General features: G+C 41.6%; 2 protein-coding genes across 5 annotated transcripts in view; both read left to right on the plus strand.

The window, feature by feature from the left end:
• nrbp2b (nuclear receptor binding protein 2b) overlaps window positions 1-10,800 on the plus strand; it is a 42,540-nt gene extending 31,740 nt beyond the window's left edge. The window contains exons 2-18 of one of the 2 annotated variants that reach the window (XM_083995563.1): window positions 2,642-2,764; window positions 3,809-3,910; window positions 4,004-4,093; window positions 5,635-5,675; window positions 5,768-5,862; window positions 6,008-6,031; window positions 6,140-6,226; window positions 7,245-7,303; window positions 7,403-7,498; window positions 7,770-7,902; window positions 8,203-8,305; window positions 8,410-8,460; window positions 8,555-8,690; window positions 9,055-9,108; window positions 9,305-9,368; window positions 10,049-10,104; window positions 10,635-10,800. In XM_083995563.1, coding sequence (XP_083851689.1) covers window positions 2,642-2,764; window positions 3,809-3,910; window positions 4,004-4,093; window positions 5,635-5,675; window positions 5,768-5,862; window positions 6,008-6,031; window positions 6,140-6,226; window positions 7,245-7,303; window positions 7,403-7,498; window positions 7,770-7,902; window positions 8,203-8,305; window positions 8,410-8,460; window positions 8,555-8,690; window positions 9,055-9,108; window positions 9,305-9,368; window positions 10,049-10,104; window positions 10,635-10,721 — 1,401 coding nt within the window. In that variant the 3' untranslated portion in view covers window positions 10,722-10,800. The remainder of the gene's footprint in view (window positions 1-2,641; window positions 2,765-3,808; window positions 3,911-4,003; window positions 4,094-5,634; window positions 5,676-5,767; window positions 5,863-6,007; window positions 6,032-6,139; window positions 6,227-7,244; window positions 7,304-7,402; window positions 7,499-7,769; window positions 7,903-8,202; window positions 8,306-8,409; window positions 8,461-8,554; window positions 8,691-9,054; window positions 9,109-9,304; window positions 9,369-10,048; window positions 10,105-10,634) is intronic. The other variant, XM_083995564.1, reaches the window with a different exon arrangement.
• A 3,723-nt stretch (window positions 10,801-14,523) lies between these two features.
• On the plus strand, window positions 14,524-23,169 carry LOC311004015 (poly(U)-binding-splicing factor PUF60-like). 3 transcript variants are annotated; one of them, XM_083995952.1, is made up of 11 exons: window positions 14,524-14,572; window positions 15,489-15,584; window positions 16,115-16,204; window positions 16,739-16,789; window positions 17,879-18,040; window positions 18,168-18,260; window positions 19,661-19,874; window positions 19,955-20,187; window positions 20,796-20,910; window positions 21,368-21,615; window positions 21,717-23,168. In XM_083995952.1, exons 1-11 carry the CDS (start codon window positions 14,552-14,554, stop codon window positions 22,014-22,016), a joined length of 1,623 nt encoding a protein of 540 aa, XP_083852078.1. In that variant the 5' UTR covers window positions 14,524-14,551; the 3' UTR covers window positions 22,017-23,168. The 3 variants fall into 3 exon arrangements, with proteins under 3 accessions (XP_083852078.1, XP_083852079.1, XP_083852080.1); XM_083995953.1 differs by having other exon boundaries at window positions 19,955-20,145; XM_083995954.1 differs by lacking the exon at window positions 16,739-16,789 and having other exon boundaries at window positions 19,955-20,145; window positions 21,717-23,169.
• The last annotated feature ends 1,178 nt before the right edge of the window (window positions 23,170-24,347 follow it).

The raw sequence follows: 24,347 nt of genomic DNA on the forward strand, positions 1-24,347 counted from the left end.
CTAGAATGTGGTTTGGTAGGTTCAGTGTGTTCATTGATTTCTTCTGTTTTGTTGCTCACAGAGCCACAGATATCTGTCTGACACCTGCAATCTCTGAACAACACTTCAGACTGTGTCTATCCTTAACCCTGTGGCTTTTATACCTCTGAGCCACTAAATACAAGTAAAGGTCAATAGCCTCTCAGTTAAACATTGATAAGAAAAATGGCCAAGGAGAATTGGCTCCTCTTTCTGTTTACATCCTACTTTAGGGTCAGATGTTATCTCTGATGGGTTTAAAATCAGTAATCAGTGTCTGTGGGAGAGAAAAACAAAATCAAACAGACTGTAACTTGATTAAAAATAAATGATACAGATGGGGATGTCAGCTGCACCCCACAGGTAGAGGCCTCACTCATGTCACTTCCTGCTGATTGCAGAGAGATGGTGATGACAGGCTTGTTACCTCATGTGATGATGACCTACTTCACTTAACCAACAATATGAAGTATACAGAGACCCTGATGGGGAATGAAAACAAAAAGACAACACAGACATATGGTAAATATAGCAACAACAACAAAAAAACAGTGGTAACCAGTTAACACCATAGACAAAAATAGAAAAAATATGGACGTAGCACCCGTGACATCACCCATTGGTTTTGGGGAGTCGTTTTTGTGACTCAAATATGGCGGCCTGAACAGCGCCATGTTGGATTGGCCAGCCGAGAGCCCGCCCACTGGCCTCGAAGCAGCTGTCCACGGAGCTGCTCGGACCTGTCACTCAACGTTTCCGCGCCCTAATTGGCCAGAGTTTTAACCTAATAACAGTAAAACGGTAAAATAGAAAAAAAATTCACCCCCCTCAGAGTGTGTGCGGGGGTAGAAACTATTGATTGAGACCAAAAAACGTGCTGACACCAGGCTTTGATCATGTTTATTGAGGAGGTAAAGTCGGCGATTTTAACATGGGGGTCTATGGAGAATGCTGCTTTCTGACACCAGCCCCCAGTGGAAGCCAAGAGGATTGCAGTTTTTTGAACGCGGAAGTGAGCTTCACTTCTCAGACCGACAACTGCCCCCTTGGTTAACACATGCTTTTTGTTTAATTTTTCAATCATGTTAGTCCCTTGTGGCCTGGGAATCAAATCATTGAGGGTCACTGATTTTCACTTTTTGGTTTGGTCCATGAATACGGAGATCAATGATTCCATGCTGTGATATAACTCAAACACTAATAGTTTATTGATCACTTTGAAGAAAATTCCAGTGTTGGAGAAGCTGGTTAAGATTTCTTGTGGCACAGTCACGCTGCAGTCTAATCAAGTGCACTTCCACAGATGTCTGTGGAAAACACTGTGACAATCCACTGAGTAGCTGCTGAGATGTTGCAGTCAAGTGGCAGACTGCAGACAGACACCGCCGCTGCTGGAGAGTCAAAATAATCCCGAGGCAGCCTCTGCACCACACTGAGTGTTTGAGTGTCTGAATCCACACACTCCTTTGGAAATGATGACTCTTAGTTTGCAAGTAGGAATGATTTTCCATCACTCTGCGTGTGAAGATGCAGTCTTAGGGAGGAACTTGATGGGCCTTAGTTGCACCATGCTTAACGCTTATTAGCACTGGACTTTGAACCCAAGTGTGTCTCTTTACTCGCTGCTGCACCATCGATTCTGCTGCATAAAAGTAGCGGTTACATCAGGTCTCCCCCAGCCAGCTGAGGCAGCAATATCCTGTGATGAGTAGTCTTTAGCTCTTTGCCGCTGTTGCATAAACGCCGTCTCATGCAGTGATGGAGCCCCGGGGCGTCTACGTCTGCCAGATTATAGACCCAGCCACTGCCTCTTCACTTGACTTTTTTCTTTTTCTTCTCCTTCTTCTTTTATTTCAGTTCTTCCACCTCCTCCATCTTGTTGTGTCCCACGTCTCATCTCTCTAAATCCCTCACCCACAATCCCTCACTTCTTCTGTCTCCTGTTAATCCATCTCTTCCCTCTTAACACAAGCTGCTGCTGCTCATCCCATCGCCCCTATCCACTGTTCTGTTCATCATCATGCTATAGTATAGGTGACATAACCTCAGTGGACTCGATGCACTCAGATTAATTTCCATGCGTTAAGCTGAATTTCATGTTGTTTCTATATTACGTCAGAGCGCTACGCCGGCTTTTCAACGCAGATTTAACTCTTTATTAATAGAGCCGTGTCAGATCTATGTGAATGGATTATGTGGGGCTTTTAGTGGCTTTTAGTAGTTAATACAGTCTCAGCAGGGGGGGCCTCTAATCATTTCAAACATGCTTTTTTAATGAGTGTTTTCAGTTATCGATGCCGTGCTTTTCCAGGCATGAGGCATTCTTATTGGTTGAGTGCTGGCACCACGTCTTGGCATCTCTCTTCTACTGTCTTTGTTCCTGCGTTGTAAATCAAATGTTAAGCTGATGACGTTTGTCTTTAAACTGCCGCAATCGTTTTAACATTTGATCAAATGACTGAGTGTGAAAGGCGTCATTCAGTTTGTTTGCTGGATGAGTAACTACTCTGTGTTCCTGCTTACCCAAAGTGGCAAAAGAAAAAAAAAAGTTAATGCAAGTTTAATGTCATTTTTGTGGTACAAAATTTGGATCTAAATATGTGTTCCTTTCTGCCCCCTGCAGGTCAGCCAAGGTAATGTCCCCGGTGTGGAAAGTGCCTCTCTGGCCATGGACACAGAGGAGGGGGTGGAGGTGGTGTGGAACGAGGTGCTCTTCTCTGACAAGAAGGTCTTCAAAGCACAGGAGGTATCGTGTCTCTTTCTATCTAAAGCCAACACAGGCTGCTTTGTTGTATGTTTCCTTCTTTACCTTTATTAAAGCAGAAGTAAGCGGAATGTTTGTGTTAATATAAGTCTTAAATAGTTATATCTTCCGACAGCAATCACTTATATAGAGTGTTTGGTCTGAAACACGGGTCTGTCAGTCACTCTGCTCTGCCGTAAGCCGAGGAGAAAACTTTCCTTGTATCCTACAACCTTTATCCAATGAGGAGAGAGAACGGCATAAAGGGGCGGTCCTCTCTGTGTGTGCAGCCAAGGGATGCGCGTGAATGTGGTGACGTAGGGACGAGGGCGGGGACTGCTAACTCCATCGGCTGACAGGAAGTTAGCCAAAACCACCGGATCGCTTACTTCTGCTTTAATTTCAAAACCAAACAATAGCCTATGTTTGCACACAAACAGGATTTCTCAGTCATATATGTATATAAGAAATATATTCCTGTATTATAAAAGATCATTTTGTCCACATAGTTTATGTGTTACCACCATCAGACCAGTCCTCATTTATTTAGAGGGTTTACCAGCAGATATTCCTGTGTGATGGTTCTCCTGCGAGCAGTTTATTATAACAGAGGAGCAATAAACTTCTATAACAAATGTTTGAATAACCTTTTTTTTAATTACTTTTAAAATAATTTCAAATTTCAAACAAAATATGATTTTATGTTCCAACAGAGCTCTCACTGGACTTTTAATCGTTATTAAATATTTTTATCTGTTTATAATTAACTGTTCAGTCTATAAAATACCAAAAATATTGAAAAAAAAATCCTTCGCAAGTTTCTCTCATAGATTGAGGCTTTTTTCATTTTACCCAAGCACAGAGATATTTAGTTTATTGTCATAGCAGACGATACAAATGAGCAAATATTGACACCTGAGAATTTTGAACTAGTTACTTTTTTTGGTATTTCATCTTAAAAGATGCTAAAAGCCAATGATCTAGTTAATAAACTGGGTCCATGAGATTATGTGGAGATGTGAACTGGCTTGGTTGTGTGTTTTGTAGGAGAAGATCAAGGAGATGTTTGAGAACCTGATGCAGGTGGAGCATCCAAACATTGTCAAGTTCCACAAGTACTGGCTAGACATGAAGGAGAGCCAAGCTCGGGTGAGGGATCTTTCTCTCTCCTTGTTTCCACCACACGCTCACACAATGCGCAAACACACACATCTTTGAATTGACTTTTTCCGTGTCCCACAGGTTATATTCATCACAGAGTACATGTCGTCTGGCAGCCTCAAGCAATTCCTGAAGAAAACGAAGAAGAACCACAAGACTATGAATGTGAAGGTCAGTGTTTTGACCGACGGAGCCTTTTACTCAGTCAGTCAGTCAGTCTTGTGGTGGTGGCAGCACATGGTACTGCAGTCCAGTCACTATTTAGATCCATACTGTACTTCCAGTAGGATTAGAGATTATGTAACAGAACTCCCTGGTGGCTCAGTCTATGTAGACATACATCTTGTTCTTACCAGTGTTCTGGGTTTGCTGCCTGCAGATTTCCCAGGACCTCATTTCTGTTTTCTCTTTGGTTTCAGTCCATTTGCTGTTTATTATGTGATAATTCAAGGCTTAATTTTTTTAAGTGCTGTAGGCTATATATGCAGTTTGGCCTTATTTCCTGTAATCCCAGAGCATGTCGGGGGGATTAATGTACTTTAATGCATCACAGTACAGTATTCATGTCCATATGTGCCCTGTGGAACAAATGCTTTAAAGCAGGGGTTTTCAAAGTGTGAGAGAGTGAGCCCCCCTTAATGAAAAATAAACAGCTGTGCGCCCCCCCCCCAAAAAAAAAAAAAAAAAAAAAGAGAGATAGAGAGAGAGAATTAAACAGCCTATTTATTATCAGTTACTATGACCAAAATAATATTTGATTCATTAAACGCATATATTAGCCTAATTATCATGACAACATAAAGCACTGACTAATAAACCTAAACATTGATATAGAACTGTAACACACTCATCACACAAGCAGCTTCATGCTCTCCCTGTGTGATCATCTGGGAAGCAGACAGTCTGAGCTGAGGTTGAAGTTTATATCAATGCACAGGTGACACTGTGACAGGTCTCCACTGTACGTCTGTAGGCCTACCACATGTCAGCTGTTCAACTGTAGTAGAGGAAAACTCCGCTGTTTACAGCTCCGCTGCGACGTGCAGCTTTTTTTTTTAGGAGCGGTAGCCTATATTGCGGCTTTATGCGGGAGGACACACGGTAGACTGCTGATCCAATGTATTTATCTGAGCTTGGTCACGGTGAGAGGCACCGGGTCGCTTTGAGCTGCGTTCAAGTTATACCTGATGCTGCGCAGCACCTGACGCTCCTCTTTTTCTAATCAGAACAGCCGACGTACAGTACGTGCTACATTCAGCCGAGGCCAGCGGAGCTCCGCTCTCCCTGCAACACAGTCTCTCTGATCACTCGCTCTGAGCGTCACATACAGTATCGCCGCGGAGGGGATTGCATTGGGGCACCTTGGGCGTCAGCGCACAACGCGAAAGGGCCCTGTCCAAGCGTCAGTTCACGTCGGGGGTGAGACTGCTCCCTGACACATCAGTCGAGCATAATCGCAGCCTGTGTGTTACAACAAGATCGTGTTTTATCATATCGCAGTGTAATTGCAAATTATAGACTACTGCAAAAACATTAATCATATGTGCAAGTGACATGTAACTCATCTTTTGTTTGAATGTTTTCAGTTTTTCTTTTTTTCTTTTTCTCATGTCGCGCCTCCCCTCAAACTCTCTGGCGCCCCCCAAGGGAGGCGCGCCTCACACTTTGAAAACCCCTGCTTTAAAGGATTCACACTGTTTTCTGTATTTTAGGCCTGGAAAAGATGGTGCACCCAAATTCTCTCTGCACTCAGGTACCGACTGATTTATTACCAGGATTTAAACATGAGCGATGTTTGTTATCATATCCAGAGTATTAATGATAAGATGTATTGTTTGCTTGCAGTTATCTACACTCTTGCGACCCACCAATAATCCATGGCAACCTGACATGCGACACTATCTTCATCCAGCACAATGGCCTCATCAAGATTGGCTCAGGTCTGCTCCCAGCAGGGCTTTTTATGTTACTACAGCCAGCAGTGACCACTCAGACTGTGGTTTATCTGGATTTACCTATTTTAATCTCTGCAGCTTTACAAAACAGGAAAAAACATCTCAATTATGCGTAATTTTCTTTCCACAGTGTGGCATCGGCTATTTGTTAATGGTAAGGAATAGATAATTTTGTCGTAGATACTCGTTTGTTTTCATTGGTGTCATATCCCATCAGTTTGCCGTCGTCTAATCTGTCTGCGTTATCTGTGTGTCTAACCAGTGTTCCCAGATGCCAGCGTCCACGGCAAAGCGAGGCAACACCGCGACGAGCAGAGGAATCTTCATTTTTTCGCTCCAGAATATGAAGGTAAGTGTAATGGAGCAGAATGCTTGCGTGCTGCATGATTTCTACCAAAATCGATCTTCATTTATTCTCAGTGGAAGGATTTACCTTGAAGTAGATGAAGATGTAGTAGTGTGATGCACAGCTAGTTTGCATCTTTCAAAGGGAACAGGATCTAGAAAAGAAAATCCTTTCCATCATTTATATTATGGGCGTCTTGTGCAGAACTCACAGCAAACAGTCCTCCATCAGGTAGATAATGGGCTAAATGTAGGAATAATTGAAGCCACAGTACAAATGATCGGCCTCTTTAATATTTAAATTATTCCACACAAGTCATTTGGAGAAATGTAATGGATGATGTGAGCTGCTTTTAGTGCTGTAAAAAGATGCTTTTTAATCCAGGTTAAAGTGATTTTCTAGGATTTTCTTATTTAAACTGAAGTTTTAAAGGGATACTTCACCTAAAATATTATAATTCACCAATTGTCTACTCACCGTCATGCCAAGGAAGGGTTCTGAGAACAAAACGCTTTAGGAGTTCCAGGGGGGGTCCGGCTGGCAACAGATTTTCATATAATGGCAGCGGATAGAGCTCACTTTTGATTCGTCCAAAACACACATTATGAAACATCCAAATACCTCCATACTGCTCGTCCGTACTGACCCAAGTGTCCTGAAGCCAAGACATGAAAAAGTTGTTCGGAAAAAAATAATTTGATCTCTGTTTTCAGCCTTGTTGTAGCAGTAGCTCCCAGTGGCTGCACGTGATTTGCTGCGAGATGTTCTTCCATGTTTACATCATACATCCAATAGACGAACAAATATCTCACAGCAAATCCCGCGCATAACATCAACAGAGCCACTGGGAGCTACTACTACAACAGAGATCAAATTGGTGAATTATTGATTTTGGGTGAAGTATCCCTTTAAGGATAGAGGGGCGCTATATGATATTCAGATCACAGATTTGTGTTACTTTTCCTGGATGTTTTTGATTTGAAGAAATTCATCTTCTTCTTTGCTTCTTCTGTGTTTCCAGTAGCTGGAGAAGACGACTATGCCATAGACATTTTCTCCTTCGGCATCTGTGCTCTAGAGGTGAGAGAAACAGATGGATGCTGTTGCTGTACGATTCCCCATCTCCCTCCCTCTTTCTCTGTGTTTATGTGTGTTAATAGATTATATTTGTACCCCTAGATGGCGGTACTGGAGATCCAGGCCAACGGAGACACAGCGGTGTCCAAAGAGGCCATCGTCAATGCAGGTCAATCTCTAGAAGACCCTCTCATGAGAGTGAGTGTCAAAAATACTTCATGTCCCAAATATACAGCAGCGCAACCAAGGAAACGCGGAGATAAAGACAAACTGTCCCACTGCACTTCATTAACACCTGCCTATACACATGCCGGCTTGTTTCTCGTTTTATTTCTAATCTTTTATACAGGGGAACGCGTGAGGTTTCAGGAAACGAGTGCCTGCAGAGTGATGCTCGCTAAACTGGGTCACTCGATGCAGTCGTGTAGTTACATGTTGGACTGAGCGTCTCCTTTTTTTTTTCCTTCAGGAATTCACGCAGTCCTGTTTGCGTCATGAAGCCAAACTCCGTCCCACGGCTCACGACCTTCTGTTCCACCGAGTCCTGTTCGAGGTCCACTCCCTCAAACTGCTCGCCGCCCACTGCCTCATCAACAACCAGTGTGAGTTTCTCACCTCCAGATGCCGAGCTTACGGCATGAGAATGCTTCCAGTATTCAAACATACAGCAGGCAGATTGTACTCCTTTACTGATAACACATCAACATATAAATGATTCATTCTGGAGTCTTAGGGCCAATATTTTCACTTAGATTGTAGCTGAAAATAGCCTTACCTTCCTAAATGGGACCTATTTTTTTTTTGTCCTGGACATGTTTTCTCTTATAGGCACTGTGCAGTTGTTGTGTAGCTATATGTATCAGATCAGTTCAATCATGCCCAACTTTGTGTTGCATTTACAGACTTGCTTCCAGAGAACTGCGTGGAAGAGAAAACGAAGTCCTTTGACCCCAGCGCTGTCATGGCCGAGATTAAACATGAGGACAGACAGGGAGTTCAGCTCAAGTAAAAATGAATTCCTTCACCGTTTATCTTTGAAGTGAATTTCCCTTTACAAAACAAAACCCTCACTGTGCATAACTCTGTTTTTTTTTCTTCTGTTTTTTTAGATATTCCCATGTGTCGCCTTTGGAACTTGACAAGTTTCTGGAGGATGTCAAGTAAGTGAAACTACAGTATGTGGCTTTCTCTGTGTAATGACTCCATGCTGAGCCTGCAGCACCCGGTCTAACACTCGTCCTCTCCTCCCGTCAGGAATGGGATTTACCCGTTAATGAACTTCGCTTCGACTCGGCCTCATCCCGTCCCTCGGGCCCTGTCCTTGTCTCAGGAGCAGGTTGAGACGGTCAAGACGCCGACTCCTGAACCGCAGGAAACAGAAACGAGAAAGGTTAGTCTTTTAGACCTCACCACAACAGTGTGAGATGTCCTTTTATAGTCCAGTTTTACTCTGTGATAAACCACTGACACAAGAACTCAGCACTCATGTGACGCTGAGGAGGTAAAATGCGGAGTATGTTCTCATTGGTTGTTACAAGTTTAGTGTAAATACATTTACACTTTTTCTACATAAGAATTTGTTTTGTTGTTCAGCATGTTGGGTACATACAAAATGTTATAGGACCAGCATGTGTTTTCATGCCGGACTGTTTATTATTATTCATATTAATATACTGTCTATTATTACCTAAACATATTGACAGTTTAGCTATGTCCTCATTTTGCTTTGTGTTTTTCCCCTGCTGCTGTTGTAGGTCATTCAGATGCACTGTAATCTGGAATCAAATGACGAAGGGACCAAAACTCATGTGAGTCACATTGTGTTACAGCTACTATGCCCATTTTAGTGTAAACACTCTCACTGGGCTTTTTATTGAGGGCATATTGATCTTATTTTCTTCCAGCAGTTCTGTACCAGCAGGGTGCAACATTTATTTAGAAAGTTCAGTCAATTATTTTCGAGATAAGTCCTGATTTCAACTTGACCTTGTGCTGTTTCCTCAGCTCTCTTTGTTCCTGAAGATGGATGACAAACTTCACAGGCAGCTTAGCTGTGACATCCTTCCAAGTAAGTCTGTTGGGGATAAAGCTGTTATTCTACATTTGTGTTGCCATTGTACCACAGCCTTTCTGTCACTCTTAGCCCTGAGATCACTGGTTCCTGTAAAATTGGTCATGAATATATAATTGAATCATTTAAACTCTCAGTATTCAACATAATTGTTGGGAATTTTTACTAAACAGCCAATACATTGAGCATTTGATAAGGACTATTTTCAACAGCAGTCTAGTAGATCACTGTGTGTCACAGCATACAGTCCAGGGAGACTGTGGATTAACAGGTAGAGCAGCTCAGTGGCTCAATTTCCAGCCCCTTCAGTCTGGAGCTCCTCATGTATCATAGGTGTGGTCATGTTTATCTGTGGTAGAATAGAGCTATGTGTGTAGGTGGGAGGTGAATATAACTAGAAAAGTGTGACAGAAGTCCAGTTGATCCTAATCAGACCACAGTGGCCATGTCTATGTAAATGACAGAACATGTTAGCTAATGGTTGCAACAGTCTTTAGACAACAGTGGAGCTGTCGGGCAAAGAGGAGTCAGATAGATCAGGCTCTAGCTGAACAGATAATGCTCAATAGGATATAAGAAGAAGATCTGGAGTATCTCCAACCTTATCCATTTAAAAATCCATATTTTGCCTTATCATGTTGTTATTGTTCTGAAATATTCTTATGTGAAACTTTCAGCTGACACCTCCAAAGACCTTGCCAGTGAACTTGTTCACTACGCCTTCATAACTGAGGTAAATATACTGTAAAAGCTTCTTTGTTTAAATCCTTCATCAACAACAATGCTGCCCTACAAAGGCAAAGTGCATTATCTGCATTTTTTGACCAATCAAAAGTGTGGCATATTCTCTTCAATCTGGAAGAATTTGATATTGGTAGGCTACTGCTAAATTTCCAGAGTTATTGGGCTTTTTATTTTGCTGTCCATCCAAAAAAAGCACTGTGAAACCAAGGCAAAGTGCAGTATCTGCCATAAAACGGTCAAAATTGGTCAGAAAGACAAACTACAAAATACATTTAATTCAGTCCACCTTTATCTAATCAATTATAGACTTGGTAGTTATTCATAATTTGATGCTTAAACCTGACAATGAAAAACACAAAAAGCTGGCATTTTTACAGATACTGCACGTTGCCTTTGTAGGGCAGAATGGATGTCCTCACTGCGATTTTTGCATACAAACAAATCAGGTCCACATGACATTTTATATCTAGTCCTGATTTTTTTCTCTTGCCTAAACACTCTTTTGTTTGCTATGCGTAGGAGGACAGTGAGAAGGTGGCAGGGTTCCTGGAGGACGCCATCAGCCGACACCGGGTACGAGCGCTGGCCTCCGGGAGCACGCAGTGAGGAGAGGAGGTCACGACAGCAGCAGGCCCAGACAGACGGGCCCGGGGCGTTGACCACATAAAGGATGGAGAAGAGGGAGAGAGGGCAGCGGGGAAGGATCACACAGCTGGGAACAGAGGGGGAGTGGAGGGGGAACCCACCTAGCTGGGGATAAAACAGGGACAAATACAGAAGGACGCTGGCCCTTGACAGTCAGTAAATCATCCCAGACAGAAGGAGGAGACGCGAGCGCTGAGAGAGGAACCCAAGGCGCCTCTGGTTAGAAGGACCGGAGGCATCACGGCTGTGTTTTAAGCACTCCCACAGAGCAGCGGAAGATTGACAAACTCCCTGCCTAAAAGGGCTACAACGCCTTAAGATACCCTGACAAACTTAGGTTTTCCATAACGCCACTAATCAGAATGGATATGTTTTATTTACACCTGCAGCAGCTGTCTTTTCAGAGGGACATTTAATTAACTCATAAGCCTCGTTTGCACTCCAGCGTCCACTTTGATCGGTGAAAAGTCATTTTCACATGTAAACAAATCAACAAAGCCTCTCTCACTCCCGAGCAAGAAACCTTCGCTTCATAACCATGTCAGGAATTCAATATTTCACCCATCATGCACTGTTAATATTCTTCAGCTGACTTATTTATTTCTGTTTAACTGTGAACAATAGAGGTGTTGCACAAGCCTGATGATTTTTTTTGTCTTTGTTTTTATTTTTATGACCTGCAGAGTTAACGCACCTCACTTCACTCTTGGGTCTAAGGTTGTTTCTCCCAGAGCTAAACACGCCACGCCTACAGTGTAAATGTAGTACCGAGCAATGAGATGATGCCTCTCTTTTATCCTGTAGTGCTCTTAAGGGTGTTTCCCTGTGAAAGTGTTCTGAAAGCCAAAGACTTGCAAAGTGCCTCACATGGCAATGTACTTTGGACAAAATTTTTCCTAGTGAACCAGTGGAATTAAACCCAACTTTTACCCAATATGCAATTCAACGCACTCTGACCGACTTTTACCCTTTTAAAACCAGACGTATTGATTTAATCTAGGTTCTAGCTCTCATCACGAGAGTACAAAGTCAGCCTGTGTGAATGCAACGATGAATTTGACACCCGCTAATGGAAGCTCCATTAAGAGCTGCAGCCACTCTGTATCGGACATATGGATCAGATGATATTGCTCTCTGCTGCAGTCCATATTGGCTTGGGCAGAGCTACATCTTATGTAAAGACAAATTGGATTTAAGCCTGTGATTTAAAAGCCAAGTCCCATGTAAATTGGAGTAAGGCAGTTGGTGATGTGACCTTCAGACTTATCAATAAAGATTGCCATATTGTTAATAAATGTTACTGCTTTTTTTTTTTTTTTTTGCTGAATTTCCCAAACTATCTGAGGACATTTTCTGAATTTGTTTTGTAAATGAATTTAGAGGTGTCTGAGAGGCGAAAACTACCGAAATTACGTGAAAATGTATGGTTTAATGATCATTTTGCCATGTCTGTAATTAATAGGTAGAGCTATTATGCAGAAGCATTTAGCAGCCTCCATGGAGATTCCCATGGGCTGCACATGCTGAAACATAATCTCTGATTGGATAAATGGAACATTTATTTGCTTTGAACACATTAATTTACCAGAAACACATCAACTGCACTTTTATTTCAGACAATATCAGCGTGGTCCTTGGAATTGACTACACTGCAGCCCACACAAACACAAAAATAGAATTCATCCCTTCAGCTCTTCTGGATTTCGCTTCAAAACCCAGTCTTGGCAACGTGAAAGGCTGCCATTTGGGTGGATTTTTCCTTAACAAATCTGGACAGTCAAAAAAGAAAAACCCATAGTGAATCGTCTGATCAGCCTTTAGCAGTATACTCTTGTTTGTCAGACTCACTTAGCTCTGCTTCATTTGTTTCCTGGGTCTGTAAAATCGCGGTTTCATAACAGTTACGCTGCTGTACAGTCATTGCTTACAGTACTTACTTACTATACTCTGTGTCAAGCCTTTTTATCAGTGTGTCTCTGAAAACAGGAGCCCTGCATTCTGCCAGACATTCACCTACTATAGGCTGTGGTGTACATATTTGTTTGTGACTATTAAAAGGATTTACTTTGGACAGAATTTCAAAGCAAAGCAGTGCCACTGTTGCTCTCATTTGATCTACTAAGCTGCATGTCTTAATATCCTGCAACCATACAGAACTTTGCATTTTGCCTTTGTCAGTCACAGCTCAGTTCCAGAGGGAACCTGACCAAGAAAACGAATGTTTAGACTGTGCAAACATGAAAAAAGAAACATCCATATCAGTCTTACTTTATGTCAGATTACTTTTTTTCCCGTGACTCTGTTGAATGAAACTTGCCTTTGGATGTGTTCCACTTAAACCTTTGTTAAATATTGTAGCTACTGCAATTAAATACATGACAATAAACTATATGTAAAATGTTGGTTATGTCTGAAATTATTACAAGTTATGTATTTATAAGATCAAGATTTAGTGTTGTTCACTTCTCTGAGACGAACCCCACTTTGGTAACGGAACAGCAAATAGATAATTGAAAAAAATAAGTGTTTTTGTCTAATCTATGTTTTTCCTAACTTCCCTTCTTCAGGTGGTGTTATAATTATATAATCACATATGACTTGTTGCCAAATTAAACATATTCAGGAAACGAGCGATAAATCTTCAGTTTGTTTTTAAAGTATAGGCAAAGACATCAGAAAAGAATATCAACCTACAAAATAAAAGAAATTCTTATCAGGTGCAAAGTTTTTGAATTGCTCTAATGTGCATGTTTGAATCAGTTGCTTGATATCAACTTGTATTACCGAACCATGAATAATATTTTATCTTGTGCAACATAGTCGATAGCAGGAGTGTCAAATATACGGCACCAGCACGCAGGCCAAAACCGGCTCCCCATGCAGGGGGGGTGAATTTGCCAAGTGTGAAAATAACATAGAAGACAGAAGAGGCATAATATTGTTGAAATTGCATATATTGAGAAATTTCAGGTTGTTCATAATGTTTTGTGAAAGGATAGTTCATGAAATGTAAACATCTTAACATTGTACCTGTAGCCTACTTCTTTGCACTAAAGCAAAGAGAAAAAAAAATTTAGTTCTCACAATTTGTTGGCTATCATTTTACTGGTCCGGCCCAAGCCCCTGAACTAAAATGAATTTGACACCCTCCTTTCACAAGTAGAGTAGCTACTAGCTCGAACCTGTGTTGAGAGATCTTTCTCTGTTATTTTTGAGAAAGACAAACAACAAGATTTGCAACTTGCCCTAAATGCCCTAATGTGACCACTGTAATTTTTGGTACACTTTCAAGGTCATAATTGTTTATCATCAGTCAAATGTAACACCATTCAAACTCAGTATGCCTACTTGCATGGAGAAGTGGCCCTCAAATAATATTTGCTGAGATCATAACATTGGATAGGTTGTGAAATTATGGCAGAAGGTGCAATATCAGAATCACATGAATGTGCAATGAACAATGGAATTTTATCTTTTACCATCTTTATCAAATAAAATAAAGCTTTGCTCTTCGTGTTGTCCCTAACATTTCTTGCATTGGTGGAAACACTGCTTTTGCATTCATGTTGTGAACACATTTGTGAAGATAGATCATGGATGTATAATAGATCCATGAGATAAATCCATCGCTCTGGAAGCATGGATGTATTTTCTGGAAGGGGTCATCGACATTTCCTGTTCCTCTGCATCATCGCGAGGGTTCCACCTATCGCGATAGCTTCCATTGAAAACGTGAAGATATCGCGAGCGTTGTGGTGCGAGACTCGGGCCTCTCCAAGAAGGTGTGCTTCATGGCGGTTACGGAGACTGCGGTAAATAAATTCCTTGATAAAGAGACAATTTGACCGTTTTCAGCCACAGTGGTCGCTGCGTAAGTAATGCGCGAAGTCTGGTAGAATCCAACTGTACAAAAATGTGCCGTAAATTGCCGATATATATCACTGGGGAAGTTAAATGTTGCTTTGCGCGCCATAGCAATGAATGCCTGACACTAGCTAATACGAGCTAGCTCCTTGTTAGCAACAAACGTAGCGCCATCGTAAGCTAAACAGTAACCAGGCCTCGGTAGCCGCATTTAAATGTGTGTAATAATTGTGCACTTCAGGTTATTCGTGTGTAGTAAAGACTGCGCGTTGTTGATGTCCATATTTACGTAAGTTGAATATTGTTTCGGCTAAGGTTTAAACATAACCCGTTATTGCTGTTTTACCCAGCTAACGTTAGTGTGTGTTACAATTAGAGCCATCGTTAGCATTCATGTGCATCGAGCTAACGTTAACTGACCAGAACCTCGGAGAAGATGGGCAGGCTTTGTGTCGATTGCATTGCAACTTTAAACCAACAGCTGCCTGTTTCTCTTTTTGTTAGTCTGAAGGCATTTTTTATTTCCCATAGAATTTGTTGAATTGTTAAAGCTTCCCCATCAGTCCTCTTCCCCTTGGGGGCTTTCCTGCCTCAGTCTGGTGGACCCAGCCATTAGCGGGTTACGTAGGTAAGGAGTTCGTCCGGTCCCACCTGGTTTAAATCCGGGTGTATGTCCTGTATGAAAACATATTTATACCATAACTGTGCTGTGTGAGGTGTTGTGTCTCATTATTGCAATGGAGGAAATTACTGGGAATATATAGTCATGTATAGTTATGGGTGTACTGCACACACGGGCAGGTGTTAGTGCTCCAGACTGTGTTTCTCAGTTTTTGTGTAAATTGCTTTTTTTCTGATTTCCAGGGAGGAGAAGCTCTGACGATGGAGAATGGACAAGGCACAGGCTCCAAGCTTGGCCTGCCGCCTCTCACTCCAGAGCAGCAGGAGGCACTTCAGAGGGTAAGAAACCCCCATCACACAAAGCACACTTGAATATCCCCCTAGGGGTAATGGGGTAATGTAATTACTTAGAGAAATTCGCAAGATACATGTAAATAAGTGTATTCGCATGCGTTTAAGTCCTGATTTCAGTTGTAAATTGATTTCTATCATGTTTATGAGAAACCATATTCTTGGCCATTTTTACCTTTCTACTTTACATGTATGACTTCAGGCAGAGGAAGACAATAGAGAGATCATTACAAATATATATAAACTTGTCGGTAGTATTTTCAAGTTTGTAAAAACATTTTTACAAAGCCTATAGAAGTGGTTGGTTCAAGCATGACTAAACCGTTCTTTAAAAAATGTTGAGTTTAGACGGTAAATAAACATGTTGTCCTGCGGTCTCTAATTTGTCGGAGGGAATTGGTTTCCTTTGTGGATGCACAGATTCAGTACTTGTCTGAAGGTAGTTAGTTACAGTGTCATGACACAATAACCTGATGTGCATGTGAGCAATTTAAATTACATTTGTTCCCCATCTCCAGGCAAAGAAGTATGCCATGGAACAAAGCATTAAGAGTGTGTTGGTGAAGCAGACCATTGCCCATCAGCAACAACAACTCACCAACCTGCAGGTGAGATGTGTTAACATTTGTTGCTACTCCACCAAACAAAAAGTTTGTAATACACCTGTCACATGATGTGAGCCTTGATCTAGACAGACTGTCTTAGCCTTGTTATACGTGGGTAATTCAGACATCTGTTGTTTCAGAAGTCTGTTTTGGTTTAGCTCCTTTGGAAGTCTAACTCCCTACTCCGTCATGCTCTGAAAAAAAACAAAAAAAACCAGCACATGTGTAGACCATGTGCTGTTGCTTTTGATTCTGCTCTTTTACAGATGGAGAAGATCGACTTAAAGGATTGGTTATCATGTTAAATCTTTGCACTTTTAAAAGGGGACTTGTTTATGTTTATTGCTGTGTGGTTATGTGTGTCCAGATAGGGGAGGCAACTCCACAAACTGTATGTTGTTTAGAGGGAGGGTCTGAATACAGTGTTAGCCTAACCGCTTTTGTCTATCTAGCAAAGCAATGACCTTTTTGAAAAAGCAAAGCTAAGGGATATCTAACCTACTTTTCAGCACTTTTTTCATCTTTACTGTCTTTCAGATGGCAGCAGTGACAATGGGCTTTGGAGATCCTCTCTCACCTTTACAATCGGTCAATAGATTATTAAACTTTTTTTCTGTGCGCATTCCCAATGGAAAAGGACTGTTACCCTTCTTTTACTGGTTGCGTTGGCAACAATCCCTGCCTCTTTATCTAACCAAAGAATGCATATTTTGTAAGAACATGGCTTTCTACAGCTAGTGTAACATCGAACATGTCCGTAATTCAGTGTGGGAAGAATAACCCAGCCGCAAAATGGAGACGTTTGCATTGGTATTCTTTACAAGAAGATAGCCAAAGCTATTTGGCTATTAAAGGGATTTTTAAGGACTTTCTAAAGGGTTTATTCATGTGAGAAGTCACGTCTCTTTGAAAAATATGCATTTGCTTGATTTAAGAACAGAAAGTTATTGGCATGGGACTAAAGAGGGATAGCAATCCCTTCAATGGACCAAAATGAGAGAACTGCTGGAACAGGGATCTTTTGGCCATCTCAAAGTCAAGTTTTTTTTCAGTCAATTAACAAGTCATTTTTCCATTATGTCATGAATTAGGCACATGATATATTTTGTTGGTAATAGAAAGAAATGAACAGAAGCAGACTGACTTAAAGGCACCAATAAACACAGCATCTTCTGGGGGTTAAACCATCCCTCCCTTTAGACTTGAGAAGAAAGTTTGAAATGCTTTCATCAAGACTTTGTATGGATTTCGTTTGAACTCCACGATTACTTTTGTTACCTTACTTGCATCCCTGGACTACAGGTCAGTTACTGAAGCCAAATGTTTGTGAGGGCTGTGCATGTCAATCACTTCAGTGTGTTTTCCTCCATATGTCTGTTCCATAGAAACAGAATAGAGGCCATATTATAATTACAAGAGGCGACAGCAATATTCTCTAACTGTAATACATGTTAGTTTTTCACAAAGTTCTTTCTATTTATTACAGTATCCCATTGTTACCCTATTTAGCTGTCCAGACCCCCTAACTTGGAATTGGCCTCTAACTATTTTTGGGGAAAGCAAGCACAGTAGAAAATACACATTATTAGTGGTTGTGTGTGTGTGTGTGTGTGTGTCTTTTTCTTCCTTTCTTTTACTCTCTAATGCTTATCGTGTGTTGTTTCTCCTGATTGGTAGGTGGCAGCTCAGCGGCAACGCGCTCTCGCCATCATGTGTCGGGTGTATGTTGGCTCCATATACTATGAGCTTGGTGAGGACACCATCAGACAGGCCTTTGCCCCCTTTGGCCCAATCAAGAGCATTGACATGTCTTGGGATTCAGTAACAATGAAACACAAGGTCAGTTGTGGTTGAACAAAGGTCAACCCCGATACAAAGCCTGCTGTGTATCTTCGATTTAATGCAGATGATCCCAAATAAAGCGCTTCAGTGTTTGCAGAGGTTGTGTTTTTGTTTGACTGTACAGGGGTTTGCCTTTGTGGAGTATGACGTGCCAGAAGCTGCTCAGCTGGCTCTGGAGCAGATGAACTCAGTCATGTTGGGGGGGCGGAACATTAAGGTTAGTCGTCTGAGGATAAGTATGTCTTGAGGTCGTATGACCACAAAGACAAATGGAAACAAATGAATATCTTCTTTTCTATAACTGTGTCTTTGAGTATAGTTTGATTAAACAGGAAGTTGGATGCTGAGTCAATTTTATAATTAAGTGCTTTTGTGATATTTGAGCTATTTAAATGCGACTAATTTCTCCCTCCTCTTGCTTGTCTGTTCTGTGTTGATTTCCAGGTGCGTGTGTATGTCTGAGTGTATGCTTAGTGTATTGTCTGCTTGTGTTGTGTGTTATGCTTCCATGATGTCATCAAAGCTGTTCTAGTGACCAGTTGCAGTAGGATGCCCAGCGGCGCGCGGCGTCACTCTATGTCCATGGTGTGCTGATGATGGGCTGCGCCTGGTTGGTGTTGCTTGGCCGCCCCATCTGTAGTACAGATCCCAGTCCAACTTGGGTACTCGTCTTACTTAGGCAGTCCAATTCTTTTCCCAAAGAAAGGAAGTCAGCAGACCGCGTAGCCGTAGCACAGGAGTATTGTATTCCCCTTTTGGTGTTGCCACCAACTCAGCTAGTCACACTGAACATAAACCTGCCATTTTGACATGAAGCCATGCTTCTTTTTAAATAGTATTGCAGGAATTTTTAGAATGAATTTGAAGTGTAAATTAGTACAAAACAAGAGCTGAGACTAAAATTTGACAAAAAAATTTAAATGAGAAGGCAATCAGATTCCTGACAAGCATCTCTGCGTGACCCTGTTTGTCTGAATTGGCTCTATGCACAGCTCCACTACTTCCTGAACTGAATGCTGCTCCTTTGTTTCCTGTCCTTCATTATTGGACAAACTGATTAATCCAGATGTGACTACTCAGACACATCTGGATGAATCACTTTGTCCAATAATGTAAGACACGAAACAAAGGACCAGCATTAAGTTCAGGAAGTAGTGGAGTTGTGCTTGGAGCCCATTAGTTAATGGCAATTTTAGATAAGATAGCAGTAATAATGATCAACATAGTATGTGAAGTAATGGCAGTAGTTAAGTGTTTTCCTCATGTCTCTCAAAAAAATTCAAAACTTTATTTTGCAAATTAAGTAATTAACAAATAATTTACAAATTAAGTTATTAACCACTCCCTATTTCCAAAAAAACTAATTTATACCTGGTGGCCAAGATGAGAACAATGAGGCGAAGAGCAAAATAAGGGGCACGCACCAAAGTATAAGTAGACTAAACTTAACAAAAGCAGTTTAGTGAATTGAAAATAGAGAGTGGCTTTGACTGAACTTGGTGGCCGCCAAAAGTGAGCAGGTCGCAGGGACAGATAGCTTCTCGGGAGTGCGTCCTCGGGGGTTGGCCACTATAAAACCCTTGCTCAGTAGCCCTGCTGGTATGATCTGTGCTATAGGTTGGGCGGCCAAGTAACATCGGTCAGGCGCAACCCATCATTGACCAGCTGGCAGAGGAGGCGCGCGCCTTTAACCGGATCTACGTGGCATCGGTCCACCCCGACCTGTCAGACGATGACATCAAGAGTGTGTTTGAGGCCTTCGGAAGGATCAAGTCTTGCACGTTAGCCAGAGACCCCACAACAGGGCGACACAGAGGCTTTGGCTTCATTGGTGAGCTGGCGGGCCCTCATTCGCTCCTGCTCTTGCGTTGCCGTTGCGCTGCTACTAACAACTGTCCTCTTCCCTTACAGAGTATGAAAAGCCTCAGTCAGCCCTGGACGCCGTGTCTTCTATGAACCTCTTCGACCTGGGGGGTCAGTACCTACGGGTGGGAAAAGCAGTGACTCCGCCCATGCCCCTACTGACCCCCACGACCCCTGGTGGTCTGCCACCTGCTGCAGCTGTGGCTGCAGCGGCGGCCACTGCTAAGATAACGGCCCAGGCAAGTATGAATCCCTTCCAAAGGGATTTAATGGCCTTCCAGGTAAATATAACCCAGATCTAGCTAGAATTGACACCAAAAAGCACAGATAACATGGGCATAAAACTTATATTGATGTGACTGGGAGAAGGCCATCTTGGTACAAATAGTACTTGCCCAGTGTCAATTTTACTGCCCGGTAATGGGAGGCTTTCTTGGCTTCGTTTTTATAAATCCAGTTTAATATTTTCATAATGCAAACAACCTAAAACTCAATATGGAAGACCTCATTTCTTTTTGTATAGTATATATTGTGTAGTAACAGTAGTAATCAGAGCTCCTCCCATTCACTGATTGGGTGTGTAAGCAAAGAGTCCTCTCTTAGTTAGCACATTTATAGCCACTTGTACAGCTAAGTGTGAACAGTAAATGACACGTTGTGTTCAGTGCAGAATGTTTTCTGATTGGACGTTTTTTAGCATCACAGCTGTATATTAATGACCTGCTAAGAGTAGTCAGTGACTCAGTAAATCTTAACTTAATTATCGTCAGTGACTTTGATTGGATGTTGAGCTCACTCTGTGCCATGCTGTGTGATTGTTGACTGTGCTGCCTTGTGCTGTGTTCTGTGTGTTTCCCTTACCTAATGTCTTCGGCCCCCCTCTCTTAAGGAGGCTGTAGCTGGCGCATCAGTCTTGGGGGCGTTAGCTGCGCCCCAACTTCTCGGTCAGCAAATGGGAATACCTCAGGCTGTCATGGCTGCCCAGGCACCGGGGGTCATCACAGGTGTGTCAAACACAGGGGTTTAATTTAGCGTAATTATGATTTATAGTTCCATACAGCGTTGTACGCAGTTTACCCCATGGGTTTCACCACTTCTGAAAAACGGTAATTTTTTATGTCTTTAAACTGTCCTCTTTTTTTCAATGTATAATATTTATAATTACACATTTCTTGATAAATTAGTAGTTCACTTGTCAAACATCAACTTGGAACTTTTGATGCAGATGTTTTTGTTTTTCTTTAGCGGCATGCCTGCAGAGTTCAGCCTAAGTATATTAATTGTGCAGAAATGTGTTATTTTATGACTCATAATCTATGCATATCGTTTTCCATTAATTGGGAATGTAAATGAAAGACGAAAAGCTTTCAAAACACAAGAATTAATCTGACGAGAAAAGAAAGCAGCTGTTTGTACAGTTCAGGTCTCTGACTTACTGCATGTGCTGTCTGCTCTCCACAGGTGTGACCCCGGTGCGTCCTCCCATTCCAGTGCTTCCCCAGGTTGGTCTTGTGAACCCAGTGCTGGCATCACCACCGGTCCTCTCTAATCAAACGGGCGGCTCCAACCAACTAGAGAAGAAAGAGGAGAAAGAAGAGATGCTTCAGGATGGTACAGGGCAGGAGATGTTGAGTGACCAAGAGCACATGAGCATCTCAGGCAGCAGTGCCAGACATATGGTGATGCAGAAATTGCTCAGAAAATCAGAGGTGAGGTTCAGGAAATTTGCAGCTAAAATGATTGGATTATGGAAATGTTTATTTACTTTTTTTAATAATCAAACTTGCATTCTTGCCCTTCTTTTCTCAAGTCCACTGTGATGGTGCTTCGAAATATGGTTGGACCAGAGGACATTGATGACGACCTGGAGGGCGAGGTGACGGAAGAGTGTGGCAAATTTGGCTCCGTCAACAGAGTCATTATTTACCAGGAAAAGCAAGGAGAAGAGGAAGACGCAGATATCATTGTCAAAATCTTTGTAGAGTTTTCCATGGCCTCGGAGATGAACAAAGCTATCGCGGCCCTCAATGACCGCTGGTTTGGGGGTCGCAAGGTTGTCGCAGAGGTTTATGACCAAGACCGGTTTAACAGCAGTGACCTATCTGCATAGAATGTCTGAAATGGTTCACCAGCACCCACCCACCATACCTGTCGCCCAAACTCATTTCAGCCACAGTCATTGCAGCTAGAGACAAGGGCCTCCGAAACTTGTAATTATGTTTTTATTTTCTTTTTTTTAAATTGCTGTTGATATTAATGTTTAACGCCCCATTGGGGAGGATTCATTCAGAATACTTCGTGTCAGATTTTGCTTTGTGATCTGTGAAAACTCCCTTTTGGTGCAAGTTAAAACTTTTTGTAATCCTGTCCAGTAAAACGTTTAGGTTATCCTGCTTTAGTTCCTCTTTTTCTTTCATGAAAATGCCGGGACATGTAAACACGTTTTTCTTTCTATGATTAAAGGTTATTGTTTGTCCACAAAAAGTGTGATGCCATTTCTTGTTTGTTTGTTTTTTTTTTTTTTTACTGAAGGTTGCGAAAGAAAAATCCTTTTGAAGATGTATTTGTAAATACACCTGTGTGTTCTGGTTGTAGAACATAGAATTTTGATTACAAAGTGAAAACATTCTCAGCAAGTACTGCTTTAGTTGCATTTGTACAGGAGAACAACTTTACAAACCTTACAGTAAATGTATCTGATTCAACAAGTATTTTCCTTATTGGTCATTTTGAGGCCTTGTAGAGATTATAAACAAATACTGTATTTTTGCCTGTATGTCATCAATTGGAGCTATTGTTACTCTTTGAAAAGGCAGTTCTCCTTTCAGCCATATTGCATGTGGTCATTTTGAAATGCCACAGTTGGTTTGTTTTTTTTAGATGCATCTTTAATGTCATACACTGCCATTGGTGGAGCAATTCTTTACGAGGTATTTCTTGGTCATGCATCTCTGCAATAGCCACTGTCATCTATCTCCAACCAAACACTTTTGGGGGGAAATCATGAGATGTTTCACATATTTGATGTCTGTATTGCATTACCACACTGATGAGAAACATGATTTCTTAACATGTCATTAAACTTAAAGCAACTGCTGAAGTAATCAAAATCAAATATTGGCCTATATACATGATTTTTGTTTGTGTGCTTTCCAAAGGCTACTTGTATGCACATTATCATTAAGCCCTTCTCTGTGATGTAGTAACCTGTGTTCTGACTCAGAATCAGAATACAATGCCTTACAAAAGTATCCATACCCCTTGAACTTTTCCACATTTGACACTTTACAACCACAAACTTAAATGTAATTTATTTGGATTTGGACATGGTAGTGCATAATGGTGAAATGGATGAAAATGGTACATGGTGATAAAGATTTTTCACAAATCAAAGACTAAATCTGAACTTATTGGCCTACATGCAAAAAGCTATGTGTGGCAGAAACCTAACTGCACATGAACCTGACACCATTCTCACCATGAAACATGGTGGTGGCAGCATCATGCTGTGGGGATGCTTTTCTTCAGCAGCTGCTCAGAGTTGATGGGAAGATGGATGGAGCTAAATACAAGACAATCCTGGAGGAAAACCTGTTAGAGACAGCAAAAGACTTGAGACTGGGATGCAAGTTCACCTTCCAGCAGGACATTGACCCCTAAACATAGAGCCAGAGCTACAATGGACTGGTTTACATCAAAGCATATCCATGTGTTAGAATGGCCCAGTCAAAATCAAGACCTAAATCCAATTGAGAATATTTGGTAAGACTTGGCTCTCCATCCAATCTGACTGAACTGGAGCTATTCGGTAAAGAACAGGCAAGAAATTGCAGTCTGTGAATGTGCAAAGCTGGTAGAGACATACCGCAAAAGACTTGCAGCTGCCATTGCAGCGAAAGGTGGTTCAACAAAGTATTGACTCAGTGGGGCTGCTAAATACATATGCATGCCACACTTTTTAGAGTTTTATTTGTTAAAATAATAATAATAATAATCTTTAACACCATGTATCATTTTCCTTCCATTTCACAATTATGTGCTACTGTGTGTTGGTCTATATCACATAAAATCCCAGTAAAATACATGTAAGTTTGTGGTTGTAACCAGTGGTGTAGTCTAATTTGTTGTCATGGTGGGTGTATAACGTTACTGCTTTTTAGGTGGGCACACTGTTCATACCTGTATCTATATAGTTAGATAGTTGTAGTGGGTATATTAAAATATGAATGCATTTTCAGTGGGTATATTGAGTACACCTGAGTGTGAAAAGTTCAAGGGCTAAGAATATTTGTGCAAGGGGCACTGTACACTCTATCTATCCGCCGCTAGGTGGCGCTGTAAAGTAACTTGTGGGCTTCGCTACAGAGGCGCAAATCGGCGGTGCTCCAGCTCAAATGTAGCCCAGCCCCCCCACACGCCAAACCGGCCTCCCTCGGCTCAA

This window comes from Trachurus trachurus, assembly GCF_905171665.1.
Source record: "Trachurus trachurus genome assembly, chromosome: 20".
In the NCBI taxonomy this organism is placed as follows: Eukaryota; Metazoa; Chordata; class Actinopteri; order Carangiformes; family Carangidae; genus Trachurus; species Trachurus trachurus.